Raw genomic sequence first — 20,090 nt, 5'->3', positions numbered from 1 at the left:
TAGTGGGTCCACATACTCCAAGACCATGACAGTATGCTCAGACCATGGAGCCCGCTGGCCAATATAAAACCACGGTTCAGGTGATGCAATCAGATATGCGTGACCTGCGTGCATGCCAGGATCAACTCCTCATGGCAGTAAACTCTATCATTGCCCGACTGGATCAACTCCTCCTCAGGTTGCTGCTGACGCTCCACTGGCTGTTACTCCTCCTGTCTGTTCCGGAATCCACAGTTTTGCTGCCTCTACCATCTCTCTTTGGCAGTGACCCTAGAGCCTGTAGAGGTTTCCTCAACCAATGTACCATCCATTTTAGACTGCGTGCTCACCTCGTCCCCTCTGGTGAGGCCAAAGTAGCGTTCATCATTTCCCTTCTTGCTGAAATGCCCTAGCATGGGCAAACCCCATCTTGGAACGAGAGGGCCCCGAATTCTCGAAGCTGGCGTTGTTCCTAGAGACTTTTCGTACTGTGTTCGAGGAGCCGAGTCAAACATCCTTTGTAGCGGCCACTCTGCTAACTCTCAAGCAAGGAGAGTCCACAGTTGGAGAGTATGCCATCTCCTCACGTACACTGGCAGCAGATTTGGCTTGGAACAATGAGGCATTGGTGTCTACATTTTGGCAGGTACTGTCCTCGCACATCAAAGACGAGTTAGCAGCCCGTGATCTTCCTTCTACCCTGGATGCTCTTATCCTGTTGGTTACCCAGGTCGACATGGGGATCCAGGAACGGGTTTGGCAGGAGAGACGTTTCCACAGACCGGCACCCTCACTCCAGAGACCACTATTGCCTCTTCCTTTTGCTTTACCTGAGGAACCTATGCAGGTAGACAGAATTAAATTGTCCGGGCAGGAGAAAGAGCAGACTCTTCCATTTAGTGCGATAATGTCCACAAAAGCTGGGAAACTCCAGCGCCTAGATATGGTTGGAGAGACAACCCTAGGTGGGACGATGCAAACGTCAAAGCCTCACCCAAGTTATCCATTTCTGTGACCATCATCTCTGGAGTGACATCACACTCCTCATCTGCCTATCTGGATTCCGGAGCAGATGCAAATCCAGCAGGATTTAGTGGATCGCCTACATCTACCCACAGTTCTTCTGGAGAGACCCCTGGCTGTTGCCTCTGTGAATGGACTACCATTGTCCGATCCTATTGTGTCTGTCACTAAACCACTGACACTACAAATCGGAATTCTCCACTCGGAACAGATTACCTTCCTCGTTCTACCTAAAGCAATCAACCCTGTTCTGCTGGGCCTGCCATGGCTTCGTCTACACGTTCCGGTTCTCGACTGGAGTTCTGGAGAGGTCCTCCAATGGGGCCTTAGCCGTTGCCTGCCACAGGTTCGTCCTGTTTTGTCTCCACTGCCTCAGTCACTCTCCAATCTACTGTCTCATTATGTTAGTTTTGCAGAAGTCTTCAGTAAGAAGGAAGCAGAGACTTCCTCCTCATCGCATCTTCAACTGCACTGTTGAGTTACTCCCTGATACCTCACCACCTCGAGGGCGAGTTTATCCTCTCTCCCTGCCAGAGACCCTAGCCATGTCCGTCTACATTGAGGAGAGCCTCGAGAGAAGGTTCATCTGGAAATCTTCCTCCATGGCCGGAGATGGCTTCTTCTTCGTGAAGAAAAAGGACTGATCTCTTCGTCCATGTATCGACTACCGGGGTCTGAATCAAATTACGGTCAAAAATAAGTGTTCACAAAGCTGGATCTATGCAGAGCTTATAAATTGATTCGTATCCGCAAAGGTGACGAGTGGAAAACCGCATTTAACAACCGAGACGGCCACTACGAATATCTTGTGATGCCCTTTGGTCTGTCTAACGCTCCAGCTGTGTTCCAGGAGTTTGTAAATTACATTTTCTGGGACTTGTATGTCTGTGTGGTGGTCTATCTGGATGACATCCTGATCTACTCTCCTGATTTGATAACGCATCGGAAGCATGTTTGCCAAGTTCTGTCGCTCTTAAGGAGTAATCACCTATATGCTAAACCCGAGAAGTGCGTGCTCGAGATGAGCTCTCTGCCTTTCCTGGGTTACATCATATCTGACCGTGGACTCAAGATGGATCTTGAGAAGGTGAAATCTGTCTTAGAATGGCCACATCCAGAGGGCCTGCATACAGCGTTTTCTGGGATTTGCTAATTTCTACCGGCAATTTATCCTGAACTTCTTGTCTCTAAATGCTCTAATCTTGGCACTCACCAAGAAGGGGGTGAATGCCAAGGTTTGGCCCTGGAGGCAGAATCAGCGTTTATTAACCTCAGGTGCACTTTTACCTCAGCCTCCGTTCTCCATCACCCAGATGATTCTCGGCAGTTCTTTCTGGGGGTGGAAGCACTACTATGCCAAAAGAACTCTAAAGGCAAGATGGTGGCTTGTGGCTTCTTCTCAAAATTATTCTCTCCTAGCCTTAGAGGAGTGGATCCACTTGCTGGAGGGTGCTATCCATCTTATGATCATCTATACTGACCACAAGAACCTCACGTACCTACATTCGGCCCAACTATTAAATCCACGCTAAGCCAGATGGTCGTTGTTCTTTGCGCGATTTCAGTTTTTGCTTCACTTCCATCCTGCAGACAAGAATGTGAAGGCTGACGCCTTGTCTCGCTCCTTTGAAACTAATGACTCTGAGGAGACTTCTCAATACATTATAGATCCTTCTAGGATTATTGCCGCTAACCCTCTGCAAATTAGACACATTCCTCCTGGAAAAACTTTTGTCCGTCTTGCTGACCGGAAGAGAATTCTCCTCTGGGGACACAACTCTAAACTAGCTGGGCACTCTGGTGTCCGTAAGACACAGGACTTAATAGGTTGTCACTATTGGTGGCCCACTCTGCCTGGAGATGTTGCGGACTATGTCTCACCATGTATGAACTGTGCCTCGAACAAGTCTATCCACTCCAAACCTGCTGGTCTGCTACTACCACTGCCTGTTCCTGATGCCCCTTTGCAGCATATCGCTATGGACTTTATCACTGACCTTACCCCCTCAGATGGATGTACTACGATCTGGGTAGTAGTGGATTGTTTCTCTAAAATGGCATATTTTATTTAGTTGACTGGCCTCCTGTCTGCTCCTCACCTGGCAAATCTGTTTATTCTGCACATCTTCCGGCTACACAGACTTCCTCTGCATATTGTCTCGGACCGGGATGTAGAGTTTACATCCAGGTTCTGGAGAGCCCTGTGAAACCTGCTAGATGTTAAACTGGACTTCTCTTCTGCCATCCACCCACAGTCCAATGGTCACGTTGAGAGGACCAATCAAATTTTAGAGAATTATCTCCGTCATTTTATTTCCGTCAAACATGACAATTGGGTACAACTCCTGCTTGGGGCGGAATTCTCATACAACAATCACACAAGTGAGTCTACTGCCTCACCTCCTTTCTACATTGTGTACAGCCAGCATCCTCGCGTTCCTCTTCCTGTGCCAGCCATGACTCAAGTACCGGCAGCTAACTCTTCTTTTGGCTCATTCATTCACATCTGGCAGCAAACTAAGGCTGCGATTCTCCAAGCAGTGGACCGCATGAATAAGAATGCCGATAAAAGAAGACAAGTTCCTCCTCAATTCTCTCCTGGAGTCAATGTCTGGCTATCCTCGAGAAACATTAGGCTCAAGATGCCTTCTCACAAATTCGCTCCCAGTTTTCTCGGTCCTTTCAAAGTTCTGCAACAGATAAACCCTGTATCCTATAAACTTCGGTTGCCTCCTACTCTCAAGATTCCCAACTGATTCCATGTATCCCTCCTTAAGCCTGTGGTCCTGAACTGCTACAGTAAAGCTGTTAGTTCTTCAGTTGCTCCCAGCGGTTCTTCTGGTGTGTTCAAGGTGAAGGAGATTCTGCACTACAAGAGAATAGGAGGAAGGACATTCTATCAGGTGGACTGGAAAGGGTTTGGTCCTGAGGAGAGGTCCAGGGAGCCAGAAGAGAACCTTACCCTCATTAAAAATTCCTCTCATGCTCCGGACCCAAGAAGAGGGGCCGTAAAGGCGGGGTACTGTAACAACTGCGACCGCGGACTGCTGCCGTTCCCCATAGGCGAACACCCGTGACCTCAGCCTCCTGGCCATCTGCCAGCGTCTCCCTCCACGGAGAGACGCCAGCTTGTGCAGCTGTCCCTTCCGGGACTGTCTAATACAGAGTACACTCGCAGTCGGCCATGGCCTTTAAAGGGCTAGCGCGCGCACTTACTAAAGTTTCCCTAACCTATCCCCGGATCACCCTGCACTATAAAAAGGGCTCCGCCCTTCCACTCCTTGCCGGAGCGTTGGTGTTGTCTACCTGTGTTCGTATTTCAAATGGTCCCTTAGTTGTTTCCTGCTCCCAGTGTTCCTGTGCCCTGCTACCTGTATCCTGTATCCCGTGCTGTGTTTGTTCCTGAGCCTTTCTAATGTTGGAGTTGTGTTATGTCTCCTGCTACGCCTGCTGTTATACACCACGTCTGGTGTCACCTGCCACTCCTGGTATCATCCGCCACATCTGGCGTTACCTGCCACATCAAGCCCCATCTGTGCCAAAGCCTCTGCAACTGTCTGGACTATCTCAGGTACCCTTGTGCTAAGAACTTTTGCATAGACTGTGACTTGGCCAGCTGCCACTCCGCTACGGCGGAGCGGTGTTGTGGGTCCGCATACCCAAAGACCGTAACAGTATATATCATTGGGATGGACATATCATATTTGAGTCTTCATTGTCCACCTATTATCAAAAGCCTAGTGACAGATAGTAACTTCACAATCCTTTGGACCATATATAGAAAAAAAGTGCACTATCACTATTGTATAAAATATTTCCAAATCTTACTTATAACAATTATAAAATCATTACATATATGAGATATTTTTTAAAAAGAAAAAACTCCAATGAAAAACATACAATGTAATTGGACCTTATAGTATAACTAAGCCCTGTGCTACTGAAATGGAAAAATCACTTGTAGAGTAACCATAAAATGTCTGCTCCTGGAAACATACCAATGTAGTTAATTCGTAACCCAGATAGAGCAGTATATACTTAAATAATTCATATCAGACCACATGAGGGGGGAGTTTTACCCATATCCTAGAAGTCTAGTCACACTGCATGGTTTACATAAGTTTTTTGTATAGGTGGTCCACATGTAAACAATAATAATATTAGTAATAAATATTACTCAGCATTTTTAGAAAAAAATAAAATAATTGCATTTGTAACAGAATTAAATACAAACATTTTGAGAACTGGAACATGGTGCCTAGTAGGAATAATGTGTATATTATAAAACAACTTCTTTTTTTTTAAAATGAGGATTGAAACTCGAAACAAGGTCGGAAGAGCAAATCTTCCAAACGTGATCCGAAAGGGGCTAAGGCCTCGTGCACACTTCCTTCACCGTTTTAACGGACGTTTTTGACGGATCCGTGTGCCCGTTTTAGCGGCCGTGTGGTTTCCGTGTGCACTCCGTTTTTCCGTTAGTACTGTCCAGAGTGCTGAAAGAGCAGGGTTGTTCAGCGCTAGTCACTGTACAGGGTGCTGAAAGAGTTAATGGGCTTCACTGATCGGCGGTAACTCTTTCAGCACCCTGGACAGTGACTAGCGCTGAAGAATGACCATACTCGGCGCTCGCAAAATAAAATTTTAATGAAATAAAAAATAAAAAAATCAGTTCATACTTACACAGAACTCCCTGCATTTTCCTCCTGTCCGGCCTCCTGGGATGACGTTTCATCCCATGTCACCGCTGCAGCTAATCACAGGCTGTAGTGGCGGTCACGCAGGACTGGATGACGTCAGAAGGCCGGCCTCCAGGGATGACGCTTCATCTCACGTGACCGCCTCTGCAGCCAATCACAGGCTGCAGCGGCCACATGGACTGCCACGTCATACAGAAAGGTGGGACTGAAGGAAGAAGAGGGACTCGTCACCAAGACAACGACTGGGGTACGTATGAACTACTTTTTATTTTATTTTTATCAGCAGCCTCTTCCCTCGATCAGTGATGGATAGAGAGAAGTGGCTGCCGATTAGTGTAATATCTCTAATGTACTTCTGCCCGCCTGGCCGTTGCTAAGCAACGGCTCCATCACACACGGACGGCACACGGATGCCTTCCATGTGACTTCAGTTTTTTTGACGGACTCATTGACTTGCATGGGCTTCACGGTCACGGAATCTCCGGCCAAAGCAGGACATGCTCTACTTTTGTCGGATAGAGCAACGGGATTGTAAAAAAAACTGAAGTGTGCATGGCCCCATTGAAATGAATGGGTCAGGGTGCTAGCTGTCAGAAAAACGGCTAGCACCCTGAAGAAAAAGACTGAAGTGGGCATGAAGCCTAAGTGATAGCTGATATTAAGATAATATTGGCACTGTAAAGTAGCTATAATTGTCAGATAACAAGTAAGTGTTAGGAAGGGTATTGCATCTGTTGCTTATAAATATTTTTCTCACAGACAATAAAGGAAAACTTTAAGGGTATATTCACAGGTAGCGTAAACACTGCGTATTATCTGCCATGGATTTCATTGCGGAAAATCTGCAACGTATTACAGTAGCAGCAAAGTGGATGAGATTTGAATAAGTCTCATCCGCACGCTGCGTAAAAATATCGGCCGAAAAGCCGTTCATGAATTGACCTGCGGTGCAGATTTTTAATCCGCAGCATGTAAATTTATGTTTCGGAATCGCTGCTTTTCCGTTGCGGGTTTTCCCCATTGGGGAGGTAAAACTCGCAACAAATAGCAAATGTTACGATTTTGGCGGCGGAAAAGCTGCTATTCTGCTTAACAAATCGCAACTGAGAAAAAAAAAACCTTTCTTTGGTTTAAAACAAATTAAAAGGTTTATACTTACCACCTAGGCTTTGTCATAGTGACACTTTCTTATTTTCTTCGTCCAGCCCGGCCTCCTGAGATGACATTTCATCCCATGTAACTGCTGCAGCCAATCAAAGGCAGCAGCAGTCAAATGGGCTGCAGCGTCATCCCAGGAGGCTGGACCGTACAGACAACGGAGGGACGCATCGCCATGACAACATAGAACGAAGTAAGTATAAAGTTGTTGTTTTTTTTTCAACCACTGTTTTCCACTGCAGACATTACGTCCGAAAAACTGCACCACAATTTGGTGCATTTTTTCAGGCAGAATTCCCTGTGGGTTCCAGGATGGATACGCTGTGTGCTATTATGCAGCGATTGCCCTGTGTGAACATAGCCTAAGTCCTGAGGGGGCGGTGCATGACACAAAGATTATTTCTTTGATGTTTTTCATGCATAAAACAGTCTTGTCTGGAGTGTGCCTCTCAAACCCATCAGAAAATATATTATGATTGATCTTGCTGAATAAAATGTTTGTAAGAGGCAGAAATACTGTACCAGGGTGGATAGAAGAAGTTATTTCAAATCGGAACTGTAGTTGTCCACTGACATGATCTGTAGGCAGCCGGCGGCCCAGGGTGTAGCTGACAACACGATCCCTAAGCATAAAATGTGAGAGTCAGAGATTATAATCAGATTATAGTCAGATACATTAGGTTAGAATACATGTTAGAAGTATAGAATACATTGGAAACGCCGTATTAGTAAAACCAACCAGACTGGCGCTATTAGGCTGGGTTCACACGACCACATTAACGTCCGTAATGGACGGACGTATTTCGGCCGGAAGTCCTGGACCGAACTCAGTGAAGGGAGCCGGGCTCCTAGCATCATAGTTATGTACGATGCTAGGAGTCCCTGCCTCTCTGCAGGACAACTGTCCCGTACTGTAATCATGTTTTCAGTACGGGACAGTAGTTCCACGGAGAGGCAGGGAGTCCTAGCATCGTACATAACTATGATGCTAGGAGCCCGGCTCCCTGCACTGAGTTTGGTCCGGGACTTCCGGCCGAAATATGTCCGTCCATTACGGACGTTAATGTGGTCGTGTGAACCCAGCCTAATTTTTTTTAGTCTGCCTGTCAATAACAAATTTCACTAAACTTAAAATTGAATTTCTAAAACAATATATTAGCTAAAGATTCAAAATTAAAACCTAACTTCACTTAAACCTGAAAATTCAACTCTGAGTGAAATTAAAGGGGTTGTGCTGCTTCTATAGCCCCTGTTCATATGGCCTATAAGGGCAAATGAATGTCAAAGGAGATCCCCTGCTTGGAACTCCCCTTTATTAGCCAAAGTGGAGAGCCATTACAAAGAGAGACTTGCCCTCTAGAGTACCTATCTAGTCCATTCATGATATCAATAGGTGCCACGTAATGCAGCATCGCTCCTGCAACTTTGCTTCAAGGAAAATTAGAACTGTCTGGCTGATAACAGCTGATTGTGCGGGTTACCAGCAGTGTAACCCTCTGTGATCAGCTCATCATAAGGCCTTATTCACACGAACGTGAAAGTTTTGCTCGTGCAAAAAAACACAGCTTTTTTGCGCGTTGCAGTTCCGTGTGTCATCAGTGTTTGCTGCGTGGCTGCGTGATTTTCACGCATATGCTATCCTTATGACACGCGGTTTTGATGTTTAGAAAAAGAAATATAGGAAGTGCTTTTATTTTTTCCTTCATTTCTTTATCTACTGTTGCACGAATCACTCGCGACATCGGAAATGCTTCCATGTGTTGCGGGTGATTTTCACGCACCCATTGACTTCAATGGGTGCGTGATTCGCGAAAAACTGCCAAGTATAGGACATGTCGTGACATACGCTGCGTGAAAATCACGGAATGTCTGAACAGCCCCATTGACTAACATAGGTCCATGCGAAGCGCGTGATTTTCATACGCGTATTACGGACGTTAAACACATTCGTGTGAATAAGGCCTAAGTCATACAGTTTATGTCTATTTATGTCTATGGCCGACTATAAAAAAAGAATGAGAAATTTCTTTGCAGCTTTAAGAAGTTACATCATTTTTTTATTTTTTTTTTAGCATTCATAGCTAATATTTGAGCAATTATTATGGATAATTCAAACATAAAAAACAAGTAATGCTCACCCAATGGCATGTCTTTCTAACAACCTCTGTACTGGCATAGACAGCTTTCCCAAAAATCTTTTGATGATCGGGCGGCTTTTTGCAAATTTATCCTTTACTTCAATTTCCAAGACATCAGTTGGAAGAGAAACAAAGCTGAATAGCTGTGAAAACAAGAGATCATTAGTACATAGGCTAAGCTTTATGGATTATTTTTATTAACAATTGAATGGGACTGAGGCATTGTGCCAGTGTTAACAATCAAGGGGCACGTCTCATTTAGCTGATAGGAGGTCCCAGGGGTCGGACCTCCACTGATCAGACATTGATGGCCTATGGGAAGTGATAGTGCTAGCGAAAATTGGCCAAAAATTTGAAGAGAAACTTCTTCAATATTTTCATGAGTACAGATCTTCTAGACAATGCTAGGTCTCTCTACAGTATACATTTTATAAATTGCTGAACAGGGTAGATCTGAGGCTCAAAATATTATCTCACATATATTTAAATTATTATCAACGGTACTTTGGAATGCTGAAAATACCTGCTGCCGATGACGTACATGCATGTCTACATGTGGAAAAGGGTTAAGTTTCTAGTTTCTCAATCTAATGGTATGTTCACACACTGTGCTTTCCGGCATATTTCGGGGTTGTAAACGCCACGAAATACGCCTGAAAAAACATTAGCTAAACGCCTACGAACATCTACATATTGAAATCAATGGGAAAAACTGTGTTTCGTTCAGACGGGGCATTTTTTTACGCCGCCATTTTAAAAAAACATAAAAATTAGCATGTCTCTTGTGCCGTTTTTTGGAGCTGTTTTTTCATTGTGTCAATAGAAAAACAGCTCTAAAAGCGTCTAGAAAAAACGCCTCAAAAAAACCTTTTCAGCTTCAAAAACGGCTGAAAACCAGTGGCTGTTTTCTCTGAAAACTGCTCTGTAACTTTCAGCCATTTTTACTTGAGTGTGTGAATATACCCTAAGGATATGTTCACACGCTAAACAAAAAACGGCTGTAAAATACGGAGAGGTTTTCAAGGGAAAACAGCCCCTGCTTTACAGCCGATTTTTATGCATAAGGTGTTTTTTGCTGCGTTTGTTACGGCTGTTTTTGGAGCTTTTTTTCTATTGAGACAATGAAAAGCGGCTCCAAAAACGGCTCAAGAAGTGACATGCACTTTTTTTTTATGAACATTCTTTTATGCGCCGTTTTTACAAACGGGCGTGTAAAAAAATGCCACGTGGGAACAGAACGCCGTTATTCCCATTGAAATCAATGGGCAGATGTTTGGAGGTGTTCAGCCCCCGTATTTTCAGCCGTTTTTGGGGGCGTTTACGGCCCCCGAAAAATGGCTGAAAATAAGCCATGTGAACATACCCTGAGGCTGGATTCACACGAACATGGCGTTTTTGCGGACGCAAAAATCACTTGCCAGCTCCGTGTGTCATCCGTGTATGATGCGCGGCTGCGTGATTTTTGAGCAGCCGCCATCATAGAGATGATTCTAGCCGACGTCAGTCACTGTCCAGGGTGCTGAAAGAGTTAACTGATCGGCAGTAACTCTTTCAGCACCCTCGACAGTGAATTCCGATCACCATATCTAGCAACCTGTTAAAAAAAAAAAAGAGGTTCGTACTTACCGAGAACTTCCCGGCCGTTGCCTTGGTGACGCGTCCTTGGTGACGCGTCCTTGGTGACGCGCCTCTCTTGACATCTGGCCCCACCTCCCTGGATGACGCCGCAGTCTATATGACCGCTGCAGCCTGTGCTTGGCTTGTGATTGGCTGCAGCTGTCACTTGGACTGAATTGTCATCCCGGGAGGTCAGACTGGAGGAAGAAGCCGGGAGTTATCGGTAAGTCAGAACTTTTTTTTTTTTACTCGTTCATGTATATTGGGATCGGAAGTCACTGTCCAGGGTGCTGAAACAGTTTAACTCTTTCTGCACCCTGGACAGTGACTATATCCGGACGTCGCGTACCGGAATTTTTTTTGCCGGGTTCGGCCAAAGCGAGTTCGGCCGAACCCGGTGAAGTTCGGTTCGCTTGTCAGGGTTCGCTCTTCTCAAAGACACTCCGTTTGGATGTTTGTAAATAGAAAAGCACGTGGTGCTTTTCTGTTTACATTCATCCTGTTGACAGCTGTTGCGAGAATCACGCAGTTCGCACGGAAGTGCTTCCGTGCGGCATGCGTGGTTTTCACGCACCCATTGACTTCAATGGGTGCGTGATGCGTGCAAAACGCCCAAAGAACGGACATGTCGTGACTTTTTTTCAGCGGACTCACGCTGAGGAAAAACCACGGACATGTCTGCACGGCCCCATAGACACATATAGGTACGTGCAACGCGCGTGCAAATCACGCGCGTTGCACGGACCTTTTTCACGTTCGTCTGAATAAAGCCTAAGGGGTAGGAAGGCACAGAAGGTTTCTGTCACAGCTTTCAACTGTTGCAGGCTGCCTCTTTTTTCAGGGCATTGTTGCAGCCGGTTCTGTTACCGAGGATCTATTTCAGGCTAGTTTTGTTATGCAGGCACTGATGCAGTTTTTGGTAATATTGACGCTGTGGCTGTATCTTCAATGGAGGCTGAGTGATTGGCTCTGTACAGGAGCAAAATCATTAACGTGGTTGGTCCTGTAATGGGGGAACTGTGTCACTTAAGAAATATTTCAACACCTTCATGTGGCACCACATATTACGTCCCTCTTTTTCAATTCCATCAATGATTACAATCTGTGTACAGCACTGTGGAATATGTTGCAGCTGTATAAATACTGGGTTAGGCACACATTTGTTGTGTATGTTCAGTGACGCAAAATATTCCTAACGCACACGCGGAACGTGCCCACAGACCCCCTATACATGCCAAAAGGATTTCCTGCTGCGCTTTCCTACACAGTTGGTCTTTGCAAAAAAAGTATACCGCCTGATATGGATGACGTATAAAACTGTAGGGCACACAACTGCCTACTTTGGGGGTTTACATTCAGTGAATGCGTTGGAAAATTTTACTGGCATATGTGCCAAACGTAAACATTTAACGTGATGTGTACAGATCAAAATAAATGTTGCTTTGTTAGATTGTAGTTTAGTCATGTCAGCTTTAAGAAATATCCGCAGAGCTGGTACTGACAAAGCAATGGGTGAAACGTGCACATCATATATTAAATATAAACGTGGTCTATTGCAATTAACATCTCTACTGGCAACAATGTTAAATATTTATTAGATGCTCTTTTAATTATCCTCTAAAAGCATGCAGCTCTGTATGCCAGGGGACAGAAAGTAGTCCCACACACCAATTAATGTGCACTTGCTGTGAGACATTTTAAGAAAATGGTTACATATGATTTCAATGAATATAATTCAAACTGACATCTGTGTTTAGTAAATCCCTCACTTGCTAAAATGTTGTATCTTGTAGACTACATGTTCCCACCTAGTGGCTTCAGAGCATGGGCTCCGTGTTTGTAGCCCACTAGCTGTTGCCAGGTGATGGGTAGAATTGTGTGGCAATGACACCAGTAATGTCACAGCATTACGGAAAGTGGTACTAAAGTGGAACTTTATCATCATATCACGTAGAGGTTTGTGCTGTGTGGCCAGATACCGCGCACCATAAACTACACACATTTTACCACAAATTGCCGCGGTTTGGATATGGAATTTTTGGGGATGCAGCAAGTACATGTGAAGCACACAACCGCAACATGTACGGTCACCCTTAATCAAATCACAGCCAGGTAGAAGCCTATTTGTGACGCCTTGATAATTCATAGAGCGGGCTACCCTGCTTCTCTTGGACACAGCCGGGTCTTTGATGCTGGGAGAGCATGGTGTGTTGTTGTTTGGCATAGCAAGCAGGGTAGCCCGCTCTATGAATTATCAAGGCGTCACAAATAGGCTTCTACCTGGCTATACACGTTGTGCCTCATGACGTACACACTATCCCTCCATGTTTCACTCACTTCCACCCCATTATCCATTTATTTCTATTGAGGCACTTCACTCATTACTGCCCCCTATATTTCACTTATAGTATTACACTTGCACACACACTATTCATTTATTATTTCTTACTACACATCCCATGCACCACACACCACTCCCCTCAAGACTAGTGGGAGTGGCTATTATTATTTAAAGCACCTGCTCACCCTTTCATCAGCGTTTCTGACCTGGCTGTGTCCATTTGTAAGTATGGCCTTTTTCGGTGCTTTTGTATATGTCCCTGTGTTTTTATCGGTTCTGTTTGTGCATCAGGAACGTTCTGTTCCAGTTTAGGAGTTAGGGACTCGCAAGTCTGGGGATCCTTGTCGTGGATTGCGAGCTTGCGTCCTTTTGGCCAAAATGATTACCAATACCCCAGGTATTTTTCATTATTATGTATATTCGCTTCTCTTGGACACAGCCGGGTCTTTGATGCTGGGAGAGCATGGTGTGTTGTTGTTTGGCATAGCAAGCAGGGTAGCCCGCTCTATGAATTATCAAGGCGTCACAAATAGGCTTCTACCTGGCTATACACGTTGTGCCTCATGACGTACACACTATCCCTCCATGTTTCACTCACTTGCACCCCATTATCCATTTATTTCTATTGAGGCACTTCACTCATTACTGCCCCCTATATTTCACTTATAGTATTACACTTGCACACACACTATTCATTTATTATTTCTTACTACACATCCCATGCACCACACACCACTCCCCTCAAGACTAGTGGGAGTGGCTATTATTATTTAAAGCACCTGCTCGCCCTTTCATCAGCATTTCTGGCCTGGCTGTGTCCATTTGTAAGTATGGCCTTTTTCGGTGCTTTTGTATATGTCCCTGTGTTTTTATCGGTTCTGTTTGTGCATCAGGAACGTTCTGTTCCAGTTTAGGAGTTAGGGACTCGCAAGTCTGGGGATCCTTGTCGTGGATTGCGAGCTTGCGTCCTTTTGGCCAAAATGATTACCAATACCCCAGGTATTTTTCATTATTATGTATATTCGCTTCTCTTGGACACAGCCGGGTCTTTGATGCTGGGAGAGCATGGTGTGTTGTTGTTTGGCATAGCAAGCAGGGTAGCCCGCTCTATGAATTATCAAGGCGTCACAAATAGGCTTCTACCTGGCTATACACGTTGTGCCTCATGACGTACACACTATCCCTCCATGTTTCACTCACTTGCACCCCATTATCCATTTATTTCTATTGAGGCACTTCACTCATTACTGCCCCCTATATTTCACTTATAGTATTACACTTGCACACACACTATTCATTTATTATTTCTTACTACACATCCCATGCACCACATACCACTCCCCTCAAGACTAGTGGGAGTGGCTATTATTATTTAAAGCACCTGCTCGCCCTTTCATCAGCATTTCTGGCCTGGCTGTGTCCATTTGTAAGTATGGCCTTTTTCTGTGTTTTTGTATATGTCCCTGTGTTTTTATCGGTTCTCTTGTTTTTCTTGTCTGATCTGCATTTGTGTATAGGTCTTGAATTCATGCGGCAGCGAATATGATCCGCCTGGAGATCTCCTAGGCAACGTGGGACGCTGTAGCGTTCAAATGAAAGCTGATTGGCTGCTGGATAGGAGGCTCGGCATTTTTCCTGCAACGTCACATTCTGACGTGGTTACTGCGGGTTGGTGCCTGGCCTCAGCTACGTCAGCTGAGTGGGTGGGCTTTGGCCTGTCAAATAGACCGGAACTTCGCCGGCGCGTGTGCGGCCAATGCATTAGAGTCGTACACGCGCCGTGAGGTTCAATTTAGCACACAATTGTGCTTACCGGCAGTAATAGATGAAACAATAAATAAACCGAATTGATAATCCCTGATGATGTGTCACCTGTACTAGTGGCACGGAAACGCGTTGGATTATCCCCTATTTCAGTGAGGTGTGTCAGTGCAATATACTATAAGGGGAGAGGTTTTGCTTGGTGGTTGGAATAACATCATCACACGAGTATTCCTCTCTTCATGACTGACCACCGTATCTGAGCCTGTTCTATTGAAATTAGGGCTAGGATAGCTCATTTTTAAAGATTTATCAATTAAACAATATTTTAATCGTTCTACTTCAGGCAGTAAATTTGAATCATTAACGGAACGTAACAACCCTATCATTGTGCATATTTTGCATGGTTTAATGTTGTACCCCTTAATGACCAGCCTATTTTAGGCCTTAATGACCAAGCTATTTTTTAAGTTTTTCCATCGCCGCATTCAAAGAGCTATAACGTTTTATTTTTGCGTCGACGTAGCTGTATACGGTCTTGTTTTTTGCGGGACAAGTTGTATTTTTTTTAATAGCAGCATTTTGGGGTACATAGAAAAAACCCCAGCAATTTCGCCACTCTTTTTTTCTGTCCTTAATCTACGCAATTTACTGTGTGGTATAAATAACATAACTTTATTCAGCGGGTCATTACAGTTGGGATTATACCAAATTTAAATCAATTTCTTAAGTTTTACTACTTTTACACAGTAAAAACTCAGTTTTTTCAAAATTATTTGATTTTGTGTCTCCATTTATGAAGAGCCATAACTTTTTCATTTTTCCGCCGATACAGCTATATGAGGGCTTTTGTTTTGCGGGACGGCTTGTAGTTTTTATTGGTACCATTTTGTAGTACATGCGACTTTTTGATCACTTTTGAACAAAAAATTTTGAAGGCAGGATGAACAGAAAGCAGCAATTCTGGCATATATGTCTAACTTTTTTAAAAAATTTGGGAATTTTTATTTATTTATTTATTTATTTATCAAACTTGTTTTAACCTTTTTGATTACAAAAAGCTGTTACCAGCAGAGAAATTCCTTTAAATCCAACTGCCAATGAACAAATAAATGACTAAATAAATAAACACATTTTATTGTGCTTCTAAGAGCAAAAAGACTGACTACACTGAATTGTTAAAATGAGTAACATCACCTCCGTTTAAGGTATGTAAGAGCTGTGCACATTTGACCATGTATATATGTATTGCATTCAATGGTGCTCGCGGCTGCAGACCAGCGAGTCAAACAACTGACACATATGAGGAGCAACGGAGGTATATATTAGATTAAAATGTGGAGGTATCAGAGCCCCCCCACCAGTGTAGTCAGTCTTTTTGCTCTTAGAAGCACAATAAAATTTGTTTTTTTATTTAGTCATTTATTTGTTCATTGGCAGTTGGATTTAAAGGAATTTCTCTGCTGGTAACAGCTTTTTGTAAATACATTGTCCTTAAAGGATGGGTGTCGCAGAATTTTTTTTTTTAATATAATACTGCTTTTAGTATGTTATTGAAATACATTTTATTTATTTGTGTGTTTGCGTTTTACTTTTTTCTTTTTTCTAACTTTTACTTCACTATGGGGGCTGCCATTTTGTTTTTCATCTCTGTATGTGTCGATTAACGACACATACAGAGATGGAATACGGCAGCTACAGTGCATAGGAGTCAATGAACGGGAGCCGTTCCATTGACTCTGCTCTCTGTCTCTGTACTGCGCAGACGCAGGTCAGAGTCACACAGAGCAGAGCAGCTGTTTGCAGGGAGATAGCAGGCGCCATCTTGAAGACCAGCTGTACTGCAGGTAAGGTCTGTGTCTCTGCATATCCCACTCTCTATCTCACAGACCGCCGCTCTCGTGACACCCGACGCCCCCCCTATGGGCCCCCCCCCTAACGCCCCCCCTTGTATGAAGGACACATGATACAACTGTTCTGGGAAAGCTCTGAACGATAAATCTCTAGTTGTGCTGAGACTGTTTGGGGATGAGACTGTTTGGGGATGTGACTAATGAACCTCTCAGTCTCAGCACAATTAGGCCTCATTTACACGAGCGTGTGCGTTTTGCGCACGCAAAAAAACGCAGCGTTTTGCGTGCGCAAAAGGCACTTGACAGCTCCGTGTGTCATCAGTGTATGATGCGCGGCTGCGTGATTTTCGCGCAGCCGCCATCATAGAGATGAGGCTAGTCGACGTCAGTCACTGTCCAGGGTGCTGAAAGAGTTAACTGATCGGCAGTAACTCTTTCAGCACCCTCGACAGTGAATTCCGATCACCATATCGAGTAACCTGTTTAAAAAAAAAGAGGTTCGCACTTACCGAGAACTTCGTTGCCTTGATGACGCGTCCTTGGTGACGCGTCCTTGGTGACGCGCCTCTCTTGACATCTGGCCCCACCTCCCTGGATGACGCGGCAGTCCATGTGACCGCTGCAGCCTGTGCTTGGCTTGTGATTGGCTGCAACTGTCACTTGGACTGAATTGTCATCCCGGGAGGTCAGACTGGAGGAAGAAGCCGGGAGTTATCGGTAAGTCAGAACTTTTTTTTTTTTTACACGTTCACGTATATTGGGATCGGAAGTCACTGTCCAGGTTGCTGAACCAGTTTAACTCTTTCAGCACCCTGGACAGTGACTGTCTCCTGCCGGGTTCGGTCAAAACGAGTTCGGCCGAACCCGGTGAAGTTCGGTTCGCTCATCTCTAAGACACTCCGTTCGGATGTTTGTAAACAGAAAAGCACGTGGTGCTTTTCTGTTTACATTCAGTTTGACAGCTCTTGCGCGAATCACGCATTGTCTGCACTGCCCCATAGAGTAATATAGGTGCGTACGACACGCGTGAAAAGCACGCGCGTCGCACACGCGTATATTACGCTCGTGTAAATGAGGCCTTAGAGAGATTTATCGTTCAGGGGTCTGGGAAAGCTGGGTGACCACCATTACCCCTCCCACTGGAGTGTGAGAGGTTCATTAGTCACATCCCCAAACACACTCCAGTAGGAGTAATGGTGGTCACCCAGCTTTCCCAGACCCCTGAACGATAAATCTCTCTAGTTGTGCTGAGACTGAGAGGTTCATTAGTCACATTCCCAAACAGTCTCAGCACAACTAGAGAGATTTACCGTTCAGGGGTCTGGGAAAGCTGGGTGACCCCCATTGCCCCTCCTACTGGAGTGTGAGAGGTTCATTAGTCACATCCCCAAACACACTCCAGTAGGAGTAATGGTGGTCACCCAGCTTTCCCAGACCCCTGAACGATAAATCTCTCTAGTTGTGCTGAGACTGAGAGGTTCATTAGTCACATTCCCAAACAGTCTCAGCACAACTAGAGAGATTTACCGTTCAGGGGTCTGGGAAAGCTGGGTGACCCCCATTGCCCCTCCTACTGGAGTGTGAGAGGTTCATTAGTCACATCCCCAAACACACTCCAGTAGGAGTAATGGTGGTCACCCAGCTTTCCCAGACCCCTGAACGATAAATCTCTCTAGTTGTGCTGAGACTGAGAGGTTCATTAGTCACATTCCCAAACAGTCTCAGCACAACTAGAGAGATTTACCGTTCAGGGGTCTGGGAAAGCTGGGTGACCACCATTACCCCTCCTACTGGAGTGTAAGAGGTTCATTAGTCACATCCCTAAACACTGCAGTAGGAGGGGTAATTGTGGTCACCCAGCTTTCCCAGAAGCAGATATAACTAGGAAATGGCTGGATGGACAGGCTGAGGGGGCACAGGGTTTTTGGTGATCCCCCTCTGTCATGTGATTGGACCTAGGTTACCGGTTCATCAGACGGGGTTCATGTGACTATAAATCTGTCCATAACAAGAGAGAGTGCACTCAGGACAAGCCCTGCCCTCATGCTATAGTTGTGTGGTTTTGTCTGCAGTGATGGTGGTGGGTGGCTCTGACACCCACCTCCCACGTCGGGTCATCTCAGGACAGAAGGAGTGTCCGGATTGGAGACACAGCGCCGCACCTGTCCTCAGGTTGTCTGGTATTGCAGTTCACCTCCATTGAAGTGAATAGGACAGAGCTGTAATACCACACACGACCTGAGGACAGGTGCGGCGCCATGTTTTCCTGGACGACCCCTTTAAGGCTTTTCCCGTGTGTGTGGCAGAGCGGAGTGTGAACGGGCGCCGCTGATACTTCATATCCGCTTATCAGCTGTTTTGAAGAATCAGCGGCGAGCACCCCCCCCACACACGCACACAAATCCCCCAAACACGCAAAATCAAGTGTAATCAAGCGTTTTTTTATGTGTTTTTTTGCACGTAAAATGTGCAAAAAAAAAAACATGTCAAATACACGGCGTGTGAACCGGTCAACTGAAAAGTAATTCACTTCACTTTCATCATTCTTAGGGTATGTTCACACGACAGCGTCCGTAACGGCTGAAATTACGGGGATGTTTTCAGGAGAAAACATCCCCGTAATTTTAGCCGTAACGGCATGTGCAGGCGCTTGAACGGCGCGTCCCTTACGGACGTAATTGGCGCTGCTTTTCATTGGAGTCAGTGAATAACGGCTCCAATTACGCCCCAAGAAGTGACATGTCACTTCTTTGATGCAGGCGTCCATTTACGCGCTGTCTTTTGACAGCGGCGCGTAAATATACGCTTCGTGTGAACAGAGAAACGTCAGCCCATTGCTTTCAATGGGCAGATGTTTGTTAACGCTATTGAGGCGCATTTTTCGGACGTAATTCGGGGCAAAAACGCCCGAATTACGTCCGTAATTAGTGTGTGTGACACATTCCCTTTAATTCCTACCAGCTGCTGGGGTCTCTTTTCTTCTTTCATGAACCTTTTTGATTAGTCACACTACCCCTAGTGTGACTATTTAAAAACGTTAAAAAAAGTTTAATAAAGTTAATAGCAATCAATCGCATAGTAAAGTCCCCACTTTACTATGCGATTGATCGCTTTTATAATACACTGCATTACTTTTGTAGCTCCCTCCCTCCAAAACCACTCAGATGCGGTGCTCGCTATGAGCGCCGCATCGAATGGGTCAAACGGGCGGATTTCGCTGCTCCAAGCCCACAGCTACCGGCGGTAGCAGAGAACAGGGAGCTTTTACTGCTCCCGGCGGCGCTGCTTTATTCTGATACAGCACCGTGAAAAGGCATATGCATCAGAATCAAGCCCGTTAGTGGCCGACGTGAAAAGGCGTATTGGCGGTCACTAACGGTAAATATAAATGAATTTTTTAAAATGGTGAAATGCATGAAAACAGTAATGCTGCCATAGTTCATTTTTTATGTTTTTTTTACTGTTTATTTTAGAACTTTATTGTGCGGATACAGGCATACCAAATATGTGTATGTTTATTATT

At 45.0% G+C, this 20,090-nt stretch overlaps 1 protein-coding gene across 6 annotated transcripts in view; it reads right to left on the bottom strand.

Moving 5' to 3' along the window:
- HECW1 (HECT, C2 and WW domain containing E3 ubiquitin protein ligase 1) overlaps window positions 1-20,090 on the bottom strand; it is a 466,672-nt gene that overhangs the window by 127,154 nt on the left and 319,428 nt on the right. For all 6 annotated transcript variants that reach the window (XM_075827049.1, XM_075827050.1, XM_075827048.1 and 3 more), the window contains 2 exons: window positions 8,996-9,138; window positions 7,380-7,480 (listed from right to left, as the gene is read on the bottom strand). In XM_075827049.1, the coding sequence (XP_075683164.1) occupies window positions 7,380-7,480; window positions 8,996-9,138 (244 nt within the window). The remainder of the gene's footprint in view (window positions 1-7,379; window positions 7,481-8,995; window positions 9,139-20,090) is intronic.

This window comes from Rhinoderma darwinii, chromosome 5 (assembly GCF_050947455.1).
Source record: "Rhinoderma darwinii isolate aRhiDar2 chromosome 5, aRhiDar2.hap1, whole genome shotgun sequence".
Taxonomy (NCBI): domain Eukaryota; kingdom Metazoa; phylum Chordata; class Amphibia; order Anura; family Rhinodermatidae; genus Rhinoderma; species Rhinoderma darwinii.
The sequence above is the reverse complement of the archived record's forward strand: the minus strand, read 5'-3'. Positions and strand labels throughout refer to the sequence as shown.